This window comes from Myodes glareolus, chromosome 4, assembly GCF_982192425.1.
Source record: "Myodes glareolus chromosome 4, mMyoGla1.1, whole genome shotgun sequence".
Classification (NCBI taxonomy): domain Eukaryota; kingdom Metazoa; phylum Chordata; class Mammalia; order Rodentia; family Cricetidae; genus Myodes; species Myodes glareolus.
The window spans coordinates 29,597,649-29,621,948 of NC_142029.1; the positions used below are offsets into that span (position 1 = coordinate 29,597,649).

At 41.1% G+C, this 24,300-nt stretch overlaps 2 protein-coding genes across 14 annotated transcripts in view; one reads left to right on the forward strand and one right to left on the reverse strand.

The window, feature by feature from the left end:
• Positions 1-9,755, forward strand: part of Sltm (SAFB like transcription modulator) — a 54,781-nt gene extending 45,026 nt beyond the window's left edge. For 6 of the 11 annotated variants that reach the window (XM_085689314.2, XM_085689310.2, XM_087905357.1 and 3 more), the window contains 7 exons: positions 565-745; positions 1,404-1,528; positions 2,386-2,553; positions 3,311-3,628; positions 3,714-3,858; positions 7,060-7,220; positions 9,093-9,755. In XM_085689314.2, the coding sequence (XP_085545440.1) occupies positions 565-745; positions 1,404-1,528; positions 2,386-2,553; positions 3,311-3,628; positions 3,714-3,858; positions 7,060-7,220; positions 9,093-9,201 (1,207 nt within the window). In that variant the 3' untranslated portion in view covers positions 9,202-9,755. The remainder of the gene's footprint in view (positions 1-564; positions 746-1,403; positions 1,529-2,385; positions 2,554-3,310; positions 3,629-3,713; positions 3,859-7,059; positions 7,221-9,092) is intronic. The other 5 variants (XM_085689307.2, XM_085689311.2, XM_085689313.2 and 2 more) reach the window with 2 other exon arrangements.
• Positions 9,756-15,565: 5,810 nt separating this feature from the next.
• The window catches only part of Mindy2 (MINDY lysine 48 deubiquitinase 2), a 74,113-nt gene continuing 65,378 nt past the window's right edge, over positions 15,566-24,300 (reverse strand). For 2 of the 3 annotated variants that reach the window (XM_085689318.2, XM_048424178.3), the window contains one exon: positions 15,566-21,656. In XM_085689318.2, coding sequence (XP_085545444.1) covers positions 21,528-21,656 — 129 coding nt within the window. In that variant the 3' untranslated portion in view covers positions 15,566-21,527. The remainder of the gene's footprint in view (positions 21,657-24,300) is intronic. The other variant, XM_085689317.2, reaches the window with a different exon arrangement.

Here is a 24,300-nt window from a genome sequence, read left to right on the forward strand (position 1 = left end):
ATTTGCTGTAATTGTGTTTGTGATCATAATTCCATCATGTCATCAAGCCATCAGAATGAAGTATATACATTATTTAAGGAGATTAGGATGTGTGGTAGATAGTAGAAAATTGTACCTATAATCTCAGTACTTGGATGCAGAGACAAGAGGTTTACTACAAGTTCAAGGCCAGTTGGGTCTACATACTGAGTTTGAGGCCAGCCAGGGCTACATAGTGACACCCTATCACAAAAAGCCAAAAGAAAAATTGTAGTTTTATACATTTATATACATTTTTAAAATGCTAATTATTGGGTTTTTACTATGGTGGAATTTTTATTTAACAAAATCTGAAAGGCAAATAGTGTGTAAAATTTAGCTGCTTAGTTGACACTTATAAATAAGTGATAAGACTGGAATATGTTTAAAGTTTTATTTTGCGTTCTTTCCAATTACATTAAAATTACTAAGATTAATGTGAAATTTAAAATTGCCAATCACAAGGAAAGTGATTCAAATCAAAGCTATTATTTTTCACACAGTGCTAGCATAATTTAAGTATTTCTAAATACTGATTTTTGTTAGACGAAGAGAGATTGCAGAAAGAGAGCGTCGAGAGCGTGAACGCATTAGAATAATTCGTGAACGGGAAGAACGGGAACGCTTACAGAGAGAGAGAGAGCGCCTAGAAATTGAAAGGCAAAAACTAGAGAGAGAGAGAATGGAACGCGAACGCTTGGAAAGGGAACGCATTCGTATTGAACAGGTGCAGTCAGAAAATCTTTTCATCTTGAACAACTCACCTTTGCAAACCCTGTGATTTTTGCCCTCAAGTTTGCTTTACTTGCTGTAAAGCTCCTCTAGATGAGAATGAGCATTGAAGTGTCCCTGACGGATAATGAATTAGGCACTCGTTAAAAGTACACTGAAGAGTGACTTTCTTATTGATTGCGAGTAACCTGTAGCTCTGCAGTATAATGGCAGCCTAATAGTATGAGCATAGGACTGAGTCCAGAGTAGTTATAATCCAGGCTCTGTCACCACCCCAGACTTAGAAAATAACGAGCACTTCCTTACTTATGGGAAGGAAATAATGCCTCTCTGCATAGTTGCCACCCAGGGCTTAGGACACTTACTTCTCTCCATATGTATTAAGAACCCAGTTCTCTCATTCCTGCTAGATGCTTTTGTTTAAGTCAATTGATTAAACTAAATCTGACCTCCCCCCAAAAGCTCACTAGTTTCTACCACTCAACCAACCCCTGCTATTCTAATGTCACCCAACAGTAGCTTTAGTCTAGGTGATTAAAATCTAATGTATTTGTCCCAGTTGTGTGCTCTGCCTGGTGCTTCTCTAGGTTGGTTTCTTAACCCAGATGCACACTTACCTTCTTTGTATTTGGTTCATTCCTGTATATCTGAAGGAACGGCGTAAGGAAGCTGAACGGATTGCTCGAGAGAGAGAAGAACTCAGAAGGCAACAGCAGCAGCTCCGTTATGAACAAGAAAAAAGGAATTCTTTGAAACGCCCACGTGATGTAGATCATAGGTAGTACTTTCTTTCTTAGTGATCTCGCATGCTATCTTGTTCTTAGTGAGCTAGGGTTAGAGAATTAGAACACACCTGCTCTAGAATCAAAGGTCCTGTCTAACATGGAAGGGAAAGGATTGCAGTACTGATAGGACCCAGTATAAGCTCAAGTCTTACCTCTGCAGTCTTTATGAGGTTCATGGTAGCTGAGGGCTGCGGATGTAGCTCATTGACGGAGGGCCTACTTCCCTTGGGCATTGCCAGACCCTGGGCCATCCCCAGCACTTTAAGGGGTAAAAAATGTAACTGAAAATGCTGGTGAGAATCCCTTATGACATGATGTCAGGTGTTGTCTTTTCTATTGAAAGATGTGAGAACAGGTAGTTTAGGCTTGAGAGATAGTAGACAGGCGGAGCAATTGCTGAGCAAGCATATCTGAGTTTATATATCCAGCACCTATGCAGTCCTAGCACTGATGAGGCAGGGACAGGCAGATCACTGAGCTCTCTGGCCAACTAATTGAAAAATTAGTTCAGTTAGTGAGCTTCAGGTTCAGTGAGAGATTCTGTCTCCAAAAATGAGGTGGAGAGTGACAGAGGAAGACACCCATATTGATCTCTTTCCTCCACACACAGCTGTCTGCTCCCAGACAACGCTTACATGTGCACACACAAAATACAGGCACACTTTTTTCAACTATTTTTCTCCTCTCATATTTGTGACAACAGAATTAAACAGTCCTGTCCTAGTTCCTCACTATTCTTTCTTGAGTTCAGGAGACTTGTATGTTCTAATGTGGTATCTATGATTCCAAGTAGATGCTGTTTGATTATTACACAATAATTTGTATAAATGAGCAAACGTTTCTCTTTAAGGCGAGATGATCCTTACTGGAGCGAGAATAAAAAGCTGTCTCTAGATACAGATGCACGATTTGGCCATGGATCTGACTATCGTCAGCAGAACAGGTTTCTTGACTTCAGTCACCGAGAGCGGAGTAGGTTTCCTGAAACTGCATCTGTGCAGTCCTCGTCCTTTGAAAGGTAAATGGACAAACCGAAATGCTCGCATTTGCTAGTCAGAACTTTGATTCTCTATAATATAATACTAATAATAGAAGTGCTGAGTCAAGGGGGGTTGGAGAGATTGCTCAGAGGTTATTAGCATTGCCTGCTCTTTCAAAGGTCCTGAGTTCAATTCCCAGCAACCACATGGTGGTTCACAACCATCTGTAATGGAATCTGGTGCCCTCTTCTGGCCTGCAGGCATACACACAGACAGACTATTATATACATAATAAATAAGTAAATATTGGAAAAAAAGTGCTGAGTCAAAACTGAGGATGCAGAACCAATTGTATGTTTAGTTTGGTTTTCACTGGTGAGGAAGAGGTATCCTCTTATCTGCAATTGGATGGTGTCCTTGGGAGGCATAGACTGAAGAGTTGAGACCAGCCAAGGCTACACAGCAGTTTGAGATTCTGCTTCATAAAAACCAATTAAAAAATTAACTAAAAACAAGTATGAGTGGAGAATGCTAATTTTGGATGTACTGTGGCTATTAGGAACAGTGAAACATGCAGGCTGGTAGTAACTTGATTGCTACCATTTTTCCTGGAAAAGAAACCTTTGTGCTAGACATAGCTCAGTCTAAAAGAAAACTGTTGGAGTTAGTAATGAAGCTTTTCTGCTGTCCTTGCCTAACTCCTCCTAAGAAAGTTTCATGATTGTAAGTCATGCAGATGAAGTTGAGAATAGAGTAAGTAAATGCTTCTGAGGATCTGCATTTGTTTCTCATTAGTAGACGGGAACGGTTTGTTGGTCAAAGTGAAGGGAAAAAACCAAGACCAGCAGCCCGAAGAGAAGAGCCAAGCTTTGAAAGGTACCCCAAAAACTTTGGTGATTCCAGAAGAAACGAGCCTCCACCACCAAGAAATGAACTTAGAGAAACAGACAGACGAGAGGTACGAGGGGAGAGAGACGAAAGAAGAACAGTAATCCTTCATGACAGAGCTGAGGTTGCTCACCCTAGACATCCTCGAGAAGCTGGGCCCAATCCTTCTAGACCAACCTCCTGGAAAAGCGAAGGGAGCATGTCTACTGACAAACGGGAGTCCAGGTAGTCATATGCTGCTGCTGCTTCATGGTGTACTGTGTACTGGTATTTAAATGAGTGTTTGACCATTCCTGTGCTGCGTTAACAGAGTTGAAAGGCCAGAGCGATCTGGGAGAGAAGTCTCGGGACACAGTGTGAGGGGAGCACCCCCTGGGAATCGCAGTAGTGCCTCAGGCTATGGAAGCCGAGAGGGAGACAGAGGAGTCATCTCTGACCGAGGAAGCGGAGCACAGGTAAAAGTTGCTGGGCGCTTCCTATTGAGTCTACTGAAGCACTGGAGATAGATGCTCCCTCTTTCTGTTGTTTTATTTAATGTTTATCATTTATGTGTATGGGTGTTTTGCCAGCTTCTGTATGGATCTGTATACCATTTTTATGTCTGGTGTCTGTGGAGTTTAGAAGAGAGCCTCAGATCCCATGATACTTGAGTTACGGTTGTGAGCCACCATGCTGTTGCTGAGAATTGAGCTGGGTCTTTTAGAAGAGCAGCATCTCTCCAGCCTATAGGAGATGCTCTTGACAGGTGTCCATATGGAGAACCATTCTGTGGTGGCTAAGATTGGGTAATTGGAATGACTGAGAGACCAACTTCTGCAACAGATGTTTCTCAGGTTTGTTCTTTATAAATAAATATCAGTTGTCCAAAGAAGAAGTACTAGCCTTAAAAGCTTCCCCCCCCCCCAAGACAGGGTTTCTCTGTGTGGTTCTGGCTGTCCTGGCATTCACTCTGTAGACCAGGCTGGCCTTGAACTCATAGAGATCCAGCTGCTTCAGTCTCCTAAGTGCTGGGATTAGAGGCATGTGCCACCATGCCTGCCTGATTTAATATTTTATATCTGTATATGGGAGAGAAGGATTCTCTATGTGCCATGGTACATAGTCAGAGAACTACATTTTGGGAATTATTTCTTTCCTCCCACCCTGTTGAGGCAGATTCTGTTTCAAACAGGCTGGTCTATAAGACTGCAGGCAATTCTTCTGTATCTGCTTCCCATCCTAGGAGTACTGGGATTAGAGACGTGGACTCCTGCATCTGGCTTTTTACATGGATTCCAGATCCAGCTCAGGCCAGGCTTTGCATGACAAGTTCTTTTACCTGCTGAGCTATCTTACTGGTCCTCAAACTTTGTTTTTATTACAATTCTTCTTCTATTTGACAGTAGCTATAGTTGTTAAATGAGCCTTCTGAATGATAATTTGGCTTTTTTAAAACACAGAACACATCATAACTTGATCTGTGTCTGTGAGCAGGGAGCATGCTAATCTGCTGTTCCAATTTTAGTGTATGTAGTGCTGAAGCTAGCATATTAAGTATAGAGTAAAAGTCAATTGCTTTTGCTCTGTTTTCAAAAAATGGACAAGTAGAATCATTTGAAATTGCTCTCTATTCTTTAATATTTATGTAAGCCGAGTATGGTAGTCCACCCCCTAATCTCAGCACTCCTGAGGCAGAGGCAGGCAGATCTCTGATTTTGAAATCAGCCCCGCTTACTATATAAAACAAGGTTCAGGACAGCCAGGGCTACATAGGGAAACCCTGTCTGGAAAAAAAATGATAATAAATTAATTAAAAGATAAAATGTATTGTATGTGAATGCTTTGCCTACTTGTATTCTGTACATGTAGTATTCACAGAGGCCAAAAGAGAGCATCATATCCACTGGGACTGGAGTTACAGGCAGTTGTGAGCCACCATGTGGGTGCTGGGAATTGATCCTTGGTCCTCTGAAAGAGCAGCCAGTGCTTTTAACCACTGAACCATCTCTTGAATCCCAATTTTTATTCTTTTGATATTCTGTTGACTTGAATATTCTTTTAAGTTGCTGAGCTTAGTAGAGGAAAATTATCTATAAGTGATACAAATATGTAAAAATTGCACTCAGCTTAAAGCATTCTCTTAATTGATAAAATACTGTCATGCCAGTGAGGTTATTGCAGCACGAATAGAAAGGATGTGCTTTTTTTTCCTTCAAAAGAAAGAGTCAAACATATTCCAGGTTGGCTTTTTAACATGCTGTGTAGCTGAGGATGAAGCCAAGAATGACCTTGGATTTCTGACCCTCCTGCCTCTACCTTTTGGAGTGCTAGGGCTATAGGCACATACTGGTTTCTCTGGTATTGGGACTGCAATCCAAGGTTTCGTGCATGCTAGCAAACAGTCTACCAACTGAGCTGCATCTCTAGTCTGACGGAATACATTCTTTAAAGTTCTATGGAATTTGGAGCTGTGTACAGCTTGAAATACAGACCAGGTCTCATTAGCGCATCTTTTGGCACAGGTGTTGGCATGAGTGTGCAGGCGTGGCTGGTGTCCTCCATTGTGTTGCACTTTATTTATTGAGTCAGGGTCTCTTGCTGAAATTGGAGCTCACCAATTCTGGCTAGTCATGGCAGCTAGCCTGCTCTATGGACCTTGTGCTTCTGCCTCTCCCGGTGGCAGCTGCTGCTCTTACCTAGTCTTTCTTTTTCCCAAACTCAAGAGATCTACTTATCTCTGACTCCCAAGTGTGGTGATTACCGGTGTGTGCCAACATTCCCAGCTTCTTACCCAGCTTCTATGTGGGCTCTGGGGATCTGAACTTCAGCCCTCAATGATAGCATTTTTGTTTTAGCCAGAAAATGTCTTACTGTCTTGGCATGTACAGTGTCACTGTAAATCATTTCACCTAGCACATTTATGAAGTAAGTTTGCAGCTCAGTGGTTCTGAAGTATTAATTTGTCTTAATAAGGAGAAATGTTCGCACAAGTCCATTAAGCTGGTTATCCTGAACAAACTTAAAACTAAGCATGATGCAGATGCTCTACTTTATTTAAGGTAGAACTTAAGAAATTATTCTAGGCCAGCACCCTACATTCAGAATCCCCTTTAAAAAGGTCTCCTGAGGAAGAGAACCTGGATTCCCTGTCAGAAGTTTTCAACGTTAGCCTGTCAGTTCTTTGACCAGTATTGTCCCTAAGCCTTTGTGGATGCCAACAGCTTTGCCTAAGCGAGGTGTCAACAGGCCTTGACTCCTCCTCTCGTTCTAAATATAGCCATAATGGAGCATCGTGGACAAGTCACGGCACTGAGCTGTGTTGTCTACAATTGGATGGCTTTTTCTGTATACTCTTTGCAAGTTGGTTTGATGTGTTGATCATATGGCCAACTTAACTGCCCTTTAACTTTTGACAAACTCTTGTGTAAATTTAGAGTTCTTTAGATCTATCCAGGCATTTGAAATTCCTATGCCCAAATAGTGCTGGAGTAGTAGTGGGTGTGGACCTAGAAATGAAGGTCCAGAGGGGCTCCTGCCGGAATAAATGGGTGGTCACTCCTTCCATCTGTTACATTCTTAGACATTCTACTAGTTTGCTCTGCCGTTAAAGCATAGCAGTATGAGCTAGTGCATGGGACAAAGTGGCCAGGACTCACTTTTTTATGGGCTGTCCTCAGCACTACCCTGAAGAACGACATGTAGTGGAACGTCATGGACGGGACACAAGTGGACCAAGAAAAGAATGGCATGGCCCACCCTCTCAGGGGCCTGGCTACCATGACACAAGGCGAATGGGTGATGGCCGGTCAGGAGCAGGCATGATAACCCAGCATTCAAGGTAAGCACCTCATCTGTTAAGACCCTTTCTGCTGTTCCATAACCGAGTAGTCGCTACAGCACGCTAGAGCATGAGATGACATTGCCGTTGGTAAAGCCCACTCTTGTGGCCTGGCCTCACCTGCTTCCCTGTCCTTTCCCTCACGCCCTTGTTTGGTGGAGCTGCTACTTTGCACTTCTGCTGGTGACTCCTGTGTCACATCCTCGTAGCAATGCCATTTGCTTCTGTGCTGATGAGAGGGGCCAGTGACTTGTTCCGTGTAAGCTCTGGGCTCCACCGGATGCTGCTTTTCACCCTGTTACTGTTCTGATTGTGAGGCAGTATTTTAGTTGCTTGGTTTGTGATGAGTCTTAGAATGTGTAGGCTGGGCTGTCTTCAGACTCAGCCTTCCAGGTGTTGTGGTTGTGGGCATGCCCCACCATACCATCTCAGCCCTCTTTCTCTTTGTTTTTTAAGATAGTATTTTCTGTGTAACAGCTCTGGCTGTCATGGAACTTGCCCTGTAGACAAGGCTGGTTTTGAACTCAGAGAGATCTGCCTGCCTCTGCCTCCCGAGTGCTGGGATTAATGGCATGTGCCACCACCGCCCAGCTTTTGGCCCTTTGTTTTCTTTCCTTCTTGATCCTCTTTTTTGGCTCCTCCAAGCAGAGCTTCAGATGGTACTGTCTTCACTGTCTTTTCCATGTAATTTTTTTGTTTGCTTTGCTTTTTTGCCTCAAGCTTTTACCTCTCAGTGCTGCCATCCTCAAAACCTTGACTGGGGAAACATGCCCCAGCCTTGATCTCTGTTCCTAGAAGAAATTAAAAATGCTGTCCAAAATTGTGGTTTTGATGCTGCTCTTTCCTGCATCCAGCCTGTGCCTGGTCTTCCCAGAGAGCTTCCTGATACTCGCACTGCCTTTGCATGACTGTGGGACCACATGTTTTGATGTATCATTTACTTGCTTAAACCATAGTGGTTCTTGACTAGTTTTTTTATTTATTTTGTTTTTTTTTTTTTTTTTGGTTTTTGAGACAGGGTTTCTCTTTAACTCCAGCTGTCCTGGAACTCTCTCTGTAGTAGGCCAGACTGGCCTTGAACTCGCAGAGATCCACCTGCCTCTGCCCCCAAGTGCTGGGATTAAAGGTGTGTGCCACCACCACCCGGCTTTAGCTAGTTTTATTTGGAGTATTTCACCATCAACTTTCACCTCTTCATTGTGATAGAGTTTTAGATTATCTTTTTCCTGAAATTTACTAGTGTCTATAATACTCTCTATGCATAAAGAAACTGGAAATAATATTGACTTCCTGCTAGTCAATTTTTGAAACTAGTGTGAACCATCATCTCCTTAACTGGTAATTAAAACAGACTGAGGGCCTGGAGTGATCTGAGTGGGGTTAGAATGGTATTTGCCTTAGGACCAGCAGTGGAGACTAAGGGAAGGATCTTGAGTTTGAGGTTTTCTTCATCTCCAGAATTACATCCTTTTTAAAAAGTGAGGGAGAAGCAGCGGAAGGCCAGAAGAGGCTGTGTGCCCTTTGCACAAGCCTCCACTGCTACTGCTGCTGCTGTGGCTGAGGTCCAGCCTTGCTGGAGTCCTGTCATATGCACTGCACCCTGCTTCTGAAGAAGCCAGCATTGAAATAAGAGCGCCAAGGTCACACTCTTGCTGCCCACCACATATTAGCTCTGTGTCTTGGACTAAGATATACTTTCAGGTCTCAGTTTCTTCCTTGGTGAAGAGGGGTTAGTAATGGTATCCACCTTACAGGATTAGAGTCTAAATGTAGATCAGGAAAGCAGAGAAGTCTTTGGGAGTGGTAAGTGCTGGGAGGGTATTTCTTGTGATTGTTTGTTCTGACCCTTTTCCCTTTTAAACTCCCTTTTAGCACCGCATCCCCAGTTAATAGGATTGTACAGATGAGTGGCAACTCCATGCCAAGAGGAAGCAGCTCCGGGTTTAAGCCGTTTAAGAGTGGACCTCCACGGCGGTTTTGAACACAAACTTCCTGCCGAGGTTTCCAGATAATTTATTGAGATCTCCTGTAAACTTTACTTGACTACTTACGAGGAGGACCTCTGACTGCTTGAAAGCTCTATCTGACTGTTGTTTTTCTTTTTTTAAAAAAATTTAACATGATTGCTTTTCTCAATTTTAGAGAAGATGTTTAAATAGTTCTGTTGAAACTTTTCACAGTTTTGTGTATCATTCAACTTTTTTCTTGCAGCACTGAGACCCATTTTAAAGGCTTGGCACCGAGGCTGTTTTGTTTGGCTCTGTGTGAACGGGAGTGGTTTGCAGCTGAGTGGTAGTGGTTTCATTTGCAGCATTAGCTCTGTGGTGTCACCAGTGTTTGCTGCCTCCATTTTGAAGGCTATTTGAGCTTCAGATGCCTGCTGTCTAATTTTTAGAGAATAAGATTGTTCCTTGCATTTCGGAGTATTATGTAACCTATTTTTGCAGAAGGTACTGTTACATTAAGTGCATCTGTGTATCCTGGTTAAAAAAAATGTAATCTTTTTTGAAATAAACCTTCATATTCTGTATAGTTGCTCAAGTGTTGAGGACCTTTTTAACTGTAAACTGAAGGTAGATTTTATATGGGGAGCAGTACACTTGTCCAAGTTTGTGTGGTATAAGGCTCCATAGATGAAGGAAACTTTGTCCATGTACCTTGTATTACAAGGGTTTCATACTGAGTTGAGCAGGTAAGCTGCACTTGTGGAGGGTCTTCATGGTTTGATGGATAAATCCCACTTCTCAGAATTGTGTGGTAACATTTCCATCTCCCTAAATAATGCTGAGAAGTAGAAGAATCCCAGATTCTAGACGGGTGACTCAGTCGGGTTTTATAAATGCTAGTGTGCAGCAATAATCTCTCTGTGAGAATAAAAGCCCACACTTAGAACTGTGTCTGTCTTTGTTCCAGCCTCAGGGTTTAGTCCTCCAGCCTTCCTGCTAGTGACTCCCAAGCAGCAGACTTGGTAAGAACTGCAATGGCAGCATTTGCTCTCTGTTCCTAGGACATGCAGCAAGCTTTGCTCTGGTCAGGAGTTGATAACACACTGTAGATGTGTTAGAAATTCTCTAATCCAGCCAGGCGGTGGTGGCACATGCCTTTAATCCCAGCACTCGGGAGGCAGAGGCAGAAGGATCTCTGTGAGTGCAAGGCCAACCTGGACTACAAGAGCTAGTTCCAGGACAGGCTCCAAAACAACAGAGAAACCCTGTATGAAAAATCAAAAAGAAAAAGAAAAAAGAAATTCTCTAATCCTTTGTTAAGCATCTTTGGTAGGAAAGCTCTTGACCTATTTCACAGCAGCTTCCCCTTCATAGAGACTAGCCACCAAAACTGAGGCCATTTAGGATCTTGGTCACAACAATGATCTGTTCATGCCTAGTGAAGAATGGGGCAATGGTACTCTGTTGTGGAGTCTTTGGAAAAGTTTTTGTCAGTATCTGACCCTAGATGTAGGGACATGAGATGTCTCAGACTCTTGAGTGACTGCAGGTAGCCAAAGGACTCTAGTCTTGTTCTTTGGGGGAACCACCACCACCCACTTTTTTTTTTCTTTTGAGACACGGTTTCTTTGTGTAGACCTGGCTGTCCTGAAACTCACTCTGAGATCTGCCCGACTCTGCCCCGAGTGCTAGGACATAAGGTCAAATCCCCAGTACCTACATAAAAAAATTGGGCCGTGATCATGTGTGCCTCTGACCCCAGTGTTGGGGGATAAGAGTTTGCTGGTCAGTCAGTCAAAGTGAAACTATGCTTCAGATTCAGTGAGAGCCCTTGCTTGTCTCAAGGCAATAAGGCAGAGACTAGTAGCTTGGAGTCTTCTCTAGCCTTGGCATATACGTGCATACCCACATACCCACTTCACGTGTACTATCCCATCTACAGTTGCGGGTGTGGTTGCTCATGCTTGTGATCCCAGCACTCCAGATGACTTCAGAGCCAACAAAGGCTACACGATGAGATCCAGCCTCAAAAGGCAAAGGTGGAAAGTGATTAAGGAAGACACTAGATGTCAGCCTGGGTACACACACACACACACAATGTACACCTACGTGCATGGTAAACATGCAAATACACACATACATATGTAAAAAATACATATTTGGAGTGTGTGTATGATGTATGAGATCCTAGCCTGGTCTTTGAAGGGCTGCGTGTGTTTAGTGGTTTTTAGTAAAAGTCTTGCCTAATGTGGAAAAGTCCCTTTGTTTAATCCACAGTATAAGTAAATTAACTTTGAGTGTTGCTTACACTGAAGGGCCCAACAGTCATCAGACATTTTTTCCTAATGTTGCCATAGTTACAGCTTTTTCTAGTTTAGAAAACTTGAAAAACCCACCTGGAATTATCTAGGGGTTGAGAGTAGCTCTGAAGACTTAGGCCATTAATTAGCACAGATGTACCTAAGACAGTAGTGAAAACTGGGTCTAGGGAGGATTTTCTAAAGGAAGATGGGCTCTTCCAGACCTGGAGACGTGTACTAGGCTAGTTTTTCCTTTTTCCGTTTTCATGTATGTTTGTGTTGTGTGTATTCTCCTGTGTGCACATGTGGAGAACTGAGGTCGGTGTTAGAATTATCCTCGGTTACTCTTCCACCTTATTCACTGAGTCAAGGTCTCTGTCAAACCTAGAACTCACTGAAATGGCTAGTCTTACTTGCTACTGTATCTCTGCTGTTCAAGACTGAAATCACAGGTGGACAGCCATGCCCATTTGGCATTTACGTGGGCTCTAGGTATCTGAACTTAGGTCCTTGCACTTGTATGGCAAGTGATTTAACCCCGAGCCATCTCCCAGAGCATCCAGGCAGTTTGCATGCAGTGGTTTAATGCCCCTCAGCCTTTGTGTGGGTATCAGTATGGAAGGAAACCCAGGAATGATCTCAAGATCACAGAGAATAATAGAACTAAGATTCAAACCCAGATATACTTGTGCTCAGAATTTGAGACCATTTCTTTCAATTCTTGTTGATTCCATTGGGCAAAATATGAATAAAATGTAAACAAACAAAAAATCCAGTGGTTAAGGAATGGCAAAAGGAAAGTAACTCATGTTCAGGGTTTCAGTGTGTGGGTCTTGTACTAAAATTTCTCAATTTTCTGATGTTATATCAGATGTGATTCTGTGCAATATGCACATAGAGGCCAAATGTCAGCCTCAGGTGCAGCACAACTTGGTGTGGGGGATGGGGATCTCTTCATTGACTTGCAGCTCACTAGTCAGACTAGGCTGACTAGTCAGTGAGCCAGGGGTTTGAATGTGTCCTCTTCTCCAGCACTGGTATCATAGGTACACCTCCATGCCTGTGTCTTAGTTGCTTCTCTGTTTCTTGGTATCACACTATAACCAAAGCAAACTGTAAAAAAAGTGTTTAATTGGGCTGTGGTTTCAGTGGGTCAGAGTCTATAATGGTGGAGTAAAGGTCTGGAGGCAGGGAGCAGAGGACTTGTGTCTTACTCTGCAAGGTGAGGCACAGACACACACTGGGAATGGTACAAGTCTTTTGAAGCCTACCCTTGGACAACTTCTCCAAAAAACACCTCCTTATCCTTCCTAGCAGTTCCACCACCTGGGGACCAAGTATTGAGACCTAGGTGCTTTGGGGGAATATACTCATTCAAACCACCACACACCACTTTTTAAAAACAGGAATTCTGGAGACAGAGCTCAGATCCTAATGCTGTCTTTCCAACTCCCAACTAGAATTTTTTTGTTTTGTTTTTGTTTTACGAGACAGGGTTTCTCTATAGCTTTGGAGCCTATCCTGGAACCAGCACTTGTAGACCAGACTGGTCTCGAACTCACAGAGATCTGCTTGCCTCTGCCTCCTGAGTGCTGGGATTAAAAGCATGCACCACCACCACACGGCCTCAACTAGAATTTTTAAAATCTCAGTTTTTATTTGTTGCTAATGTATGAAAGCATTTGAAATTATTTTAAAGTAGAATATACAAATGACCAGACATAACTATCAACAAATTTAAGTGGCAGTTTTATCACTGAAAATCTTCATGTTCTTTCCTTTAAAAAAAAAATTATGTGTATTCGTGTGTGTGTGTGTGTGTGTGTGTGAGAGAGAGAGAGAGAGAGAGAGAGAGAGAGAGAGAGAGAGGAGAGAGAGATTATGTGTACATGAGTGCAGGTCCCCTTGGAGCTGGAGTTAAAGGTGGTTGTTAGCCACTTGGCATGACTGCTGGGAACCAAACTCTGGTCCTCTGCAAGAGCAGTACAAGCTCTGACTGCTAAGTCATCTCTCCAGCCCTTCATGTCCTTTCCTGGTCATCCCAAACTACTTCTCCAGCCTAGACAGCTACTGTTGCCTTTATTTTTCTCTTAAGTTCATATGCCTAGAACCATACAAAAACATCACTTAATTCATTGCAGTTTGCATTTGGGCCATGTTGTTATGTGTCAGCAATTTTCTGTTGCTGTGTAGGTTTTCATTGTACATATATATGTACCATAATTCCCTATGCATTCACTTACTGATGGGAATTTAGCTTGCTTGCAGTTTGATGAGTAAATGTTTTGAGTATGTGTGTCTAAGTCTCTATAGCCATGTTTTAATTTCTCTTGGATAAGTAGGCTTGGAACTGGCAGGTGTGGCTGCCAGAAAACTGTAATTGCAGGAAACTGCTGGAGAGTTCTCAACTCAAGTGTGTGCCATCTTTGCACTGCACAGACTCAACTCTGTGTGTTGGCTGTCCCGTGTAATTTAGCTATGGTTTTAATTTTTTTGACTCTTGGTAAACTTATAAATTTTTATTACATAAATTTGTGTGTATATGTGTCATATTGTGCATCTGAAGGTCAGTGGACAACTTGAAAATCAGTTCTACTATGAAAGTTCTGGAGATTGAGTCCAGGTTGTTACACTTGGTAGCAAGCTCTCTTACCCACTGAGCTAGCTCATTGGCTCTTGAATTTCTGTTCTAATGATGTTAAGCATATTTCACATGCCTTTTATAATTGGTATAACTTTGCATTATTTGTTTACATTTTTTTGTTTGTGTTTCAAGACAGTTTTTCAGTGTAGCCCTGGCTGTCCTAGAACTCGCTCTGTAGACTAGGCTGGCCTCAAACTCACAGAGATCCGCCTGCCTGAGTTTTAGACCAGTGTGCTGCCACCATCACTGCCTGGCTACATCTTTACTCCATTTTAATTGTGTTTTTGTCTTTATCTTTGCGTTCTAAACCCTTTTCATGTATTATTTATCAGATATGTCCTGAGGATATTGTGTCCCTGTGATGGCCTGCTTTCTTTTTTACTCCTTCCTTGAGTCTTACTGTATCTCAGACTGGTCTTTAATTTACCACCCTCCACCTCTGAGTACTGGGATTACTAATATGTACCACCGTGCCTGACTCACTGTCTTCATTTTTGCCCCATTTTGAAACAAGGTCTTATGTAGCCCAAGCTGGTCTGGAATTCCTGATTCCTCATGTCTCAGTCTCCAGAGTGTTGGAATCCCAAGCTTGCACCTCCAAAGTTAAAGATGGCGGTGATGATTAGATTCAGTATGATGCTTGAGTATATGAAATTGGTCTCTTGTTTACAGTCCTGATGTGATGAGGGAGAAAGCTTGTGCTACCACCCACCAGGTTATTGCATCCAGCTACAGCTCTGGGGGACAGTTATTGATGGGAAAGAGTGGTGAGGTTTGCCAGTTCAGGACTCCCCTCTGGACTAATCTGAATGATTTCATTGTGGGCATGGCTGACTCTAGTCATCTCTGTTCTACCCCTGATGTCTTTAAGTAAGGAAGCAGGAGTCTGGCATTTGAGACCCTAATGAGGGACATGGTTGAGGTTTGAACTTAGTCAACTCAGTAAGAGAAACTGGCACTGGTTGGAGCTTTTTTTTTGAAACTTGAGGCAATGTCTCTCATTTTGTAGCCTAGGCTGGCCTTTAGTTCACAGTGATCCTCTTGCTTCAGCCACCTAAGTGCTGGAATTACAAGTGTGAACTATCCTGAGTGTCCACAATAGAGTTTTTGACCATTCAAGATGAATACTAATTTTGAGCTGTAGCATAAATACCTCTGAAAATCACTTAGAAAACAAAATGATATGGCTCTGTGGGTAGAGGTACATGTAGCAGTAGCCTGGCAGCTTGACCCACGGTGGCAGGAGGAAATGATCCCTTTCAGTTTTTCCTGAACTAACTCCTCTGATAAGAGAGCTGTGTGAGATGGTGACTCTTGCTCACCAGAATCAAGGGTTGCAGTTTAGAGTTGATTATTAACTGTATGTTGTGTCAAACACTGATCTAAGTAAATCTCAAGTAAATGTGACCAGCCACATGGACAGCAGCTTAATGTGATGAGCTGACACACAGAATGTTCGGTCTAAATATCAAAGTTTATTGAAATAAAATATAATCTATAATAAAAAATACTACAATGTTATTCACTGGTTACAGTTTTAAGTATATTAACAAAAACATCCAACATTTTAACCCAATGATGACACTACACTGTATAACAACGAATTTGAGATTAAACAATAATACTGAATCATTGTCAGAACATTTTATACTTTCCCACCTGTGTTCAATGTCTTTTCAGGAATAGTTTCCAAAAGTGAAACTTGAAATTTAAGACATAATTTTTAGAGGTGTTCTTAGCATAATTAGCATTTAAAACAATCAATTTATTTCACAGAAATCAGTTCAGCCCTGTGATGAGTAGGCGCATTTTAGGTGTCTCTTTTCAATGAACATATCCCATTCCCTGTGTCTTTATTCTTCGCTTGCATTTAAAGTGGAAGAGTAACTTTTTAGAAGTAGAAAAGATGCTGGGACAGACAGTTCCCACAGCCCATCTCAGCAGCACATAGCTCCACAGGTCAGAGGAAATTGGCCTCACACTCAAGTCGGGGGAGAAAACCTGTTTCTTTTCCTTATTGCTGTTCAAAATGACAGTTTCCATTATTATTCTGTTTACCTTTTTGCTCTCCCAGTTCCATGTTTCAACCTACGTATGCAGCCCATAGCAAGGGAATCGAATCACATGTGCTGGGAAATTATCCCTTCTGTCATTTAGCAGTCTTCTATTACCTGGTCCTATGTGGATCTGTGACAATAGTTGTCATTTTATTGCAGAAAATAAATCAACAAAAACTACTAGAGCAAAGCTTCACTAAAAAACAAACTTGGAAAGTGAAGAGACACTGAATCCTTTCACAGTGGTTATCTCATACAAATAATGGGTGGGAAAGAATAGCAACACACATTCTGACAAACCAGACATTTTAAAGATTAAACACCAATCTCTTATCTCAGTTACAGCTGCTTCATAGGGGATTTCTGTTAGGATCTTGTGACTTGGGATTTATAATGGGCATTTCAGCTCCCTGACTTTCCACATTAAGCTATAAAATGACTACTGAAGGCAAAGGAGCCAGGACTGCCCATAGGACTCCGCACTGTACATCCTCTAATTACAGGGCCACCTTGCCTCTCTAGGTGCAACAGTGCAGAATTGAACATTTAAAAGGTGATATCTTTACAATTCATGCTAGATAAAGTGAGCACTTTCTGGGATGGGACTTTTGCTCTTTTAACTTCACCATGGGACAAAGGTTGGGTTTCCTGTCTTTGCCATCGTTATTTCAACTAGTTAATGGGAGGGTGTCATGCCCTAAAGATACCAGCTTATTAGACAAATATAACTACCTTTGTCAGGACAAAGGAACATTGAATTTGAGGCAAGAGTTGAAGATATTTACCCTGTTTGTTGAGTTTAGTTTTCTTGAGTTCAGAAGGTAGAAACTAGAATCCTACATGTAAAAAAATATATGCATTTATCAATTTGTTAAGCTCTATTTCCTAATAGCAGAAATACCAGGATTAAGTAAAGACATGCACGAATTAAATTTTAGATTTTCAAAATCAGTTTTCCACCATTCTGCAAGGTACCCTCCTGTTTTACCTTCTCTGTATTTATTCCCTTCAGGGAGCTTTTAATTTTAAAAGTTATTCTCAACTGTTATCTGAGAAAAGTGAACTCAATTCTTCATAACTTTTGATCAGCAACAAAAGACACTAAATTATCAGAGAAACAATCTCAGATTCAATTGTTCCTTTATGATTTCTCACTGTCTAAAGGAACTGACTTGCACACTATCAGAGTCCATTTTCACACCAAGCCACAAATAAGTAGTCTACACTGATACCAGCGGAGAGACCGGTCAGTTCCTGATGCTTCTTTACTCTGGAGGGAAGGAAAAGACCAAGAGGCTCTAAGCACTTAAATTGTAAAGAATACCAGGAGAGCAGGTCTGTAAAGTGCATTTTATATGCCAAATACTCCTGGTCTTGATACTAGTCTACCACATACAAAAGCAACACAAAATATATTTTTGAAAGCCATGCCACATTTGAAATAGTTCTAGAAGCTAATGGCATTTTAAAAATAAACTGATTTAAGTCATTATAAAGTCTGCAATTCAAGAACAGAGGCTGTGCAACGTCTGATGATCTCAGTAATTCTCGGTGCTCAGGAGAAGCAAGCATGGGGAGTGGCAGAATAGGAGCACCCTGCACACAGAGGAAACTGAGGTGCACAATGATTGCCAAAACAAGACAAAGGCAGGTTTGTGTTTGGAGACAGGGTCTTACTACTTGCCCAGGGTCTCCTTGAACTCAGGATCCTCCTGCTTCAGCTTCCCCAAACACCTTTGGTGTTTGAGTGACAGGTGTGTATTACCATGCTCAGACAAAAGCTTCAAACATCAAATGATCCAGGATTTCACATGTCTAATCCCTTAAAATATGAATAATTACCTTTAATGTCTTTGCCTTATTTTGTCAAACATTAATTTTTCAATTTAAATTCTATGCCTATGACGGTGATATGTGCAAACCTGTAAGCTTTCATAAGAAAAAATAGTAACTGGTACAATGGAATCAGTTTGCTGTTAGCTTTACGAAAGTTAAACAAGCTGGGTATGATGCATATGCCTGTAATCACGGCAGTGAGAAGCTGAGGCAGGAGGATTCTGGGTTTGAAGGTAGCCAGGGCTACAACAGTTGATTCCAGGTCAGCTGGCTAGACAGCAATACCATGTCTAAAAGTTTAAGCAAGACTGAGGACAGTTCTAAAAATTCTTGCCTTGATTTGCTAGGATTTTACAGACATCTGTTCACATGCCAACACAGACAAGTAATCGTGAGTCATCCATTTCCTCACATCTGCCCTGTGGTCCTCAAGGTCCTCACTGAGTTTACCGTTCACAGAAAACAAAATGCTATGAGGTTTTTGTGTGAGTACAGAATGGCTAACATGAGTTTAGTCAGCTTATGTCTGACATGAGGAGCATGAAGAATCCAAAACAAACTGAAGAAAAGTGAGGCAACAAAAACAAGATACACCTAATCCCAAACTTAAGCCTCTGTCTTGCTCAAACCCTAAACCCTTAAAACATGGAGGAAGTTATTCTACCCATGAACACTGGCTGGGCCTAAAGCCCACACCATGATTAACTGCTTACACCATACTTCTCAGTGTGTCTATGCACATACGCATGTTCTGGGGATTGAACCCAGGGCCTTAAGCATTCCAGGCAAATGGTCTACCACTGGGTGACACTCCTAAACCTGGTGTGTATGTGCATATTTTTAAAATGACTTAAATTTTATAGGAAGTTTTGCTTTGAGACCCAAACAGAGGTCATGGAAACCTTCAAAAACAACATGCTTCTCGGTATTGATAAATTAATACAAGTCATAGCACTGTTATACAACAGGGTTTCCCATGAAGAACTGCACACTAATAAAGACTGACCTACTAACTTTAAGACTGCTTTGAAAGCAAGAGAAAAGCCAGGGACCATATTTGCTCTTCCACTTGCCTCCTGCCAGTTGTTCTCATGCTGAGTGGGCATATCGGTCAAATGTGCCTGAAATTTAGTCTAGAAACATTAAGCTCCAAAATGTTTAAATTCTAACGTCTGATAGCAAGATATGTATAACAATTTCAAGTATTACAAAGTATTATGAGGGGAAAAAAATCCCTCAAAATACCATATTCAAAGTCCTTTGTACCCAAATAAGCAACAATATGTCTGAATATCACTTGCTACCTTGAGCAAAACATAGGAAACAAGCACACGACAATTTAGATCCTTGACAGCCTTCGAGGACAGGAAAGCATCTCACAAATTTGTTTTAAGAGTCAAACATTAATTTCTCCCACAGTAATCAAAACATATATTATGACTCTTGTCTTATCAAACAATTCCAGGAATGTAACCAGGCCTGACTTGGAAATTTGACATAAGATTGGATTAATAAACACAACTCATTGCTTGTCATAAGTGCACATTGACACCTACTTATCTGATAGTGATGCTGGTTTTGAGTGAGTTGTGTTTGTTTTTTTTTCTTCTAGAGGGAATGCAGTATGGCAGTATTATCTTTGGAACAAATTAAGATAGTAAAAGTAACAATTTCTATATATAGATTTTAAGGGCAATAAATAGATATTGTATATAATTATGGAAAAATATGCCTCAAGTATACTTTTTAAAATTACTCAAGGTTATTGTTTTCTAAATTAAGATAATAGATGGTTCTGGGAAAAGCAAACCCTGAGGTTTGAGCTTTCTCCTCTAAGTATCAGAGTGCTGCCTATCTATATGTTTATGCTGAGTCAGCCCACCCATAGGATTCTGGTCTTTGACAATTCATACTCACTCTAGGTTGGAATCAAGAGACTTAAGTATTTTATACACAAATTTTATAGCCCAGCATGTTCTCTGATTGGTTCCCATGCTAGCATAGGAAATTTGAATAACAAAGAACATAAATAGACATGTAATATAGAAGAGTATAAAGGATACAGCATAGCCCTGAATTTTTCCCCTTAGAATAATACTTTTTATAAATAAAACTACTTTTTACATACAGATCCATCCTACAGTTGGTTTGGGATCATGGAGAATGTTGATGACAATAGTCTTAAGAAACTCTAGACTACTTTTTTTTTTTGTAGTCTTTTGTTGTCTCCAGACCACAAGAAATATTCTCTAACTGGATGTTCAATTTGTGATGCTTCTGAATAAACAAGTTTACTGAGGCTTAGGGCAATTCATACAGCTACCTGCACTGGCAATAATCTTTAAAAATGACTGAAACAAACTTTAAATACAAAGTATATAAAAAGGACTGTTAAGGATAGTTTTCAAACTTGATCTAGAAATTACAATATGTGCTGCCTCATCACAAAGCTGAGTAAATATTCTTTCAGAATCCTATAAATGATATAAGATGTCTTAGGTTTATTTGGTTCTCATAAGTTAAAAAAAATCTGACTGCTTTTACATAAATTCCTTCAGATTCCTGCTATGTTCAGAATTTTATTAATATCTTTTCATTAGAGTCAAGAGATTAACTCTCCTTCAGAAATGTGCTTGTTATTGGTTTTAATAACTATGCTTAATTTTCTAGTAATAAACATGGTTTAAAATTTAAGGTTCAAGGTAATTCTAGAAAAAGGTAGACAGTGAACTCTGCTCTTCCCTGCCATCCTATTTACAAGGCTAAAACATGAGTGTGGTCTCCTCACTTACCACATCCTTAACAAACAAACCATCATTCAGGTTACCTAAAGATGTTAAAATTCCTCAGAATCTCACAATACTACAAAGTCAGTATCTGATTTGGATAGGTTATATGTATTAGTGTCATATAATTTTGTGGGTTTTTTTTTTGCTATTGGAAAATAAAAAATATTTTTCTATCTAAATTGGATCCAAGCTTCATTATCAGTTCTCAAGATAATATCTAAAATGTACATTACTAAAGAAAGGTAAAGCTGTTCAAGGGCTGAGCCAGTTCAGTGTACAATGAAGGGTCATTTATTCCTGCTTTTTTCCCCTTTCCCTATATTAAACTCCTCATTTCTTATGGATTAGAACATAATTTAGCATAAATGTTTCAGAAATAGCTGTGCTGATAATTACATCTTGAGAAGGATAGGACTCACTCTGGTGACCTCCATCCGTTGTCAGAAAGAACACAGTAGCTTACCAACTGATTAGAGTTGTCATATCACTAAACGTAAAATAGGAGTGATATACTTATTTGGCTACAAGTGACAACATACAACAGTTCCACTTTGTAACAAAACTCCAGCTCATAAAGAGTATATTGTGTAACTTAAAAAAGTTGATTGTAACAAAGTAACAACCTTCCCCTGGAAAACAAGAACAAAATCCATTGAGAGATCAGGCACAGACGGTAGGTACTGGGTCTTCCTTTCCGTCATCTGCATAGGTGGTTCCCACAGATGCCAGCACTTACTATAATATCACACAACTATTTTTTTCCTTTTCTTTCTCTTTGTCTTTTTCCCGAGGTTCTTTGCGTTTCCGTTCACTGTTTCCAGGCTGTTTTACACTTGATGGAGAGGCTTGTGCTGGCTGACCCTGCTGTAGGAGAAACACACACCGGAACAGAATCAGAGCTAGCTAGAACCACAAGGCAAAAGGCATCCTCACAGATACAGATGTTTGCAGGGCACGATTTCTGTTTACAGGTGTTAAGGTTTGAATGGCAGATGCCCCGGTCCCTGTTGCTGGCCTGTTGCGGTGAGAAGTTTTGGGTATCTTAAGGAAGAGGGCCTAGCGGTCCACATAAGAATGGATGTGAAGCAAGTGGCAGGGCATGTCTTCCTGTCTGCTTCTGTTGCTGCTTCCTGATGGAAAGGATGGGAAATGCTGTGCCACCAACTCCCACCTACATCAACTGAACACTGTCCAACCATGCCTTCCTCATCATGATGAACTGTACCCTTTCCTGCAGATCTCAACAAATCTCCTCTAAGTTGCTTCTGTCAGGTGTGAGAGAAGTAATTAATATACAGAATAACTGACACAAATAATGTGCAATTAATTATGTACTCATTCCAAATCTATAATTATCTAAACTCTTCTAGTTGAAGAAATATTTATGTAACCGGGCAATGGTGGCACATGACTTTAATCCGAGCACTCTGGAGGCAAAGGCAGGCAGATCTCTGTGAGTTCAAAGTCAGCCTGGTCTAAAAGCAAGTTCTAGAACAGCCAGAGCTAAACAGTGAAACCCTGTCTCATCCCACCCCCTCAAAAGAGAAATATTTATGTTAAACTGACAATTTTGGAAAAATTTAGTATTTCTTCAGGACTTTATTGTATGCCATAACAAACAAATCTTAAAGCAAAAAGCAAGAATCCTGGTAACTGAAAGTGTAAAATAATAAGTGTGTGCTACAAGATCAGAGAATTTGAATGAAATAAAATAATATGGTAGGACTCAACCTGCTAAGTTTGGATAGCTAGTGCTTGATTTAGAAGCAGAAGTTTTACATGTATTTTAATGAAAGAGAGGGAAAAAGAGAGAGAGAATGTGTGTGTGTGTGTGTGTGTGTGTGTGTGTGTGTGTGTGTGTGTGGTGATATTTTGCTTGAGATCTAACAAACAAAGCTTGCCTGAAGATCAGAGTGCAGAGCTAAGCCACTAGTTAGCCATAGTACCAAGCAGTGGTGGCACACACTTTTAATCTCAGCATTCAGAGACAGAGGCAGACAGATCTCTGTGAGTTCAAGGCCACCCTGGGCAACACAAAATTGATGCAGTCTAAAAGAGAAACAACCGGTGATAGTGGCTCACACCTTTAATTCCAGTACTTGGGAGTCGCATGCCTTTAATCCTAGCATTAGGGAAGTGGAGACAGAAAGGGATATTGTAGCACAAATAATAAAACACCAGAGACAGGTATTAGGTTCAACCTGGAGACAGAAAAGCAAAGCAGCTAGCCACTTTCTCGTATCTCCACCTCAGACTGAAAATGGGTGAGATATGGTCTCCATGAATCCTGAAGACTCCACACTCCTTTCTCTTTTCCTTTATATCCCTCTCTCTGCCCAGCCATATCGCTCCTGTCTCCACCTCCGTAATGCTGGGATTAAAGGCATGTGATCCCAAATGCTGTGAGCATCTTTGTGAGAGCTCTGTTTCTATTTTAGACAGATTCAATCTTTGTAGCCCAGGAGACCTTGAACTCAAGAGATCTGTCTGCTTCGTCGCCCCACCCCCAAGATTAATCCCTAGTGCTGGGATTAAAGGTGTGTGCCACCACTCCCTGGCCTGTATGGCTGCTTTGCTCTCTGATCTTCGGGCAAGCTTCATTTATTAAAACACATGTAATATACCACTATAGGATATGATCAGGTGGAAAGAGGAATATAAAGTGGGAGGAGACAGGAGCTCAGATGCAGTCTGCAGTCTGAGGATTCATAGAGACAGGATCACCCCTTCAGTTGGAGGATTCAGTAGAGGTAAAAGGTCTCTCTAGTGTCTGGCCTCTCTGCTTCTCTGATCTTTGGCATTAACCCCTGTATCTGACTCTGGGTTTTTATTATTAATAGCAGTTAGAATTTAAGGTCCATGTGTGTGTGGAGGGTGTGAGTGTGAGGTCAGAGGTGTTCATCTGGTGTTCTCTGTCACTCTCAATCTTATTTCCTTGAGAGATGTTCTCTCACAGAATCTGGAGCTAAGTTGGTGGCCAGCAAGCCCTTGAGATCCTCCTATCTTATCAGAACCTCTGAAAAAAATGTCTTCATGAAATCAGAAATATGTTAGGATGGTAAAAACCTTAGAACAATGTGAAACATCCCGCAGGGAGAGCTGGAGAGATGACTCAACAGTGAAGACTTGTGCTTGCAGAGGACCTGGGCTTGATTCCCAGCACCCACATGGTGGCTCACCATCGTCTATAACTCTAGTCCCAGGGGATCCCATGCCTTCTTCTGATTTCCACAGGCACCAGGCACACACATGATGCACAGATATACATATAAGAAAAACACTCATATGCATAAATTAATCTAAGCCATGCAGTGGTGGCACATGCCTTTAATCCCAGCACTTGGGAGGCAAAAACAGGCAGATTTCTGTGAGTTCCAGGCTAAACAGAAAAATCTTTTCTTGAAAAACAAAAAATAGAATAAAATAAAATAATTGAAAAAATAAATTTAAAAAAAAGCAAAACAAAGGTTCCTCAAACCCTTAGGTGCTGACATGCTAACACAGTTGA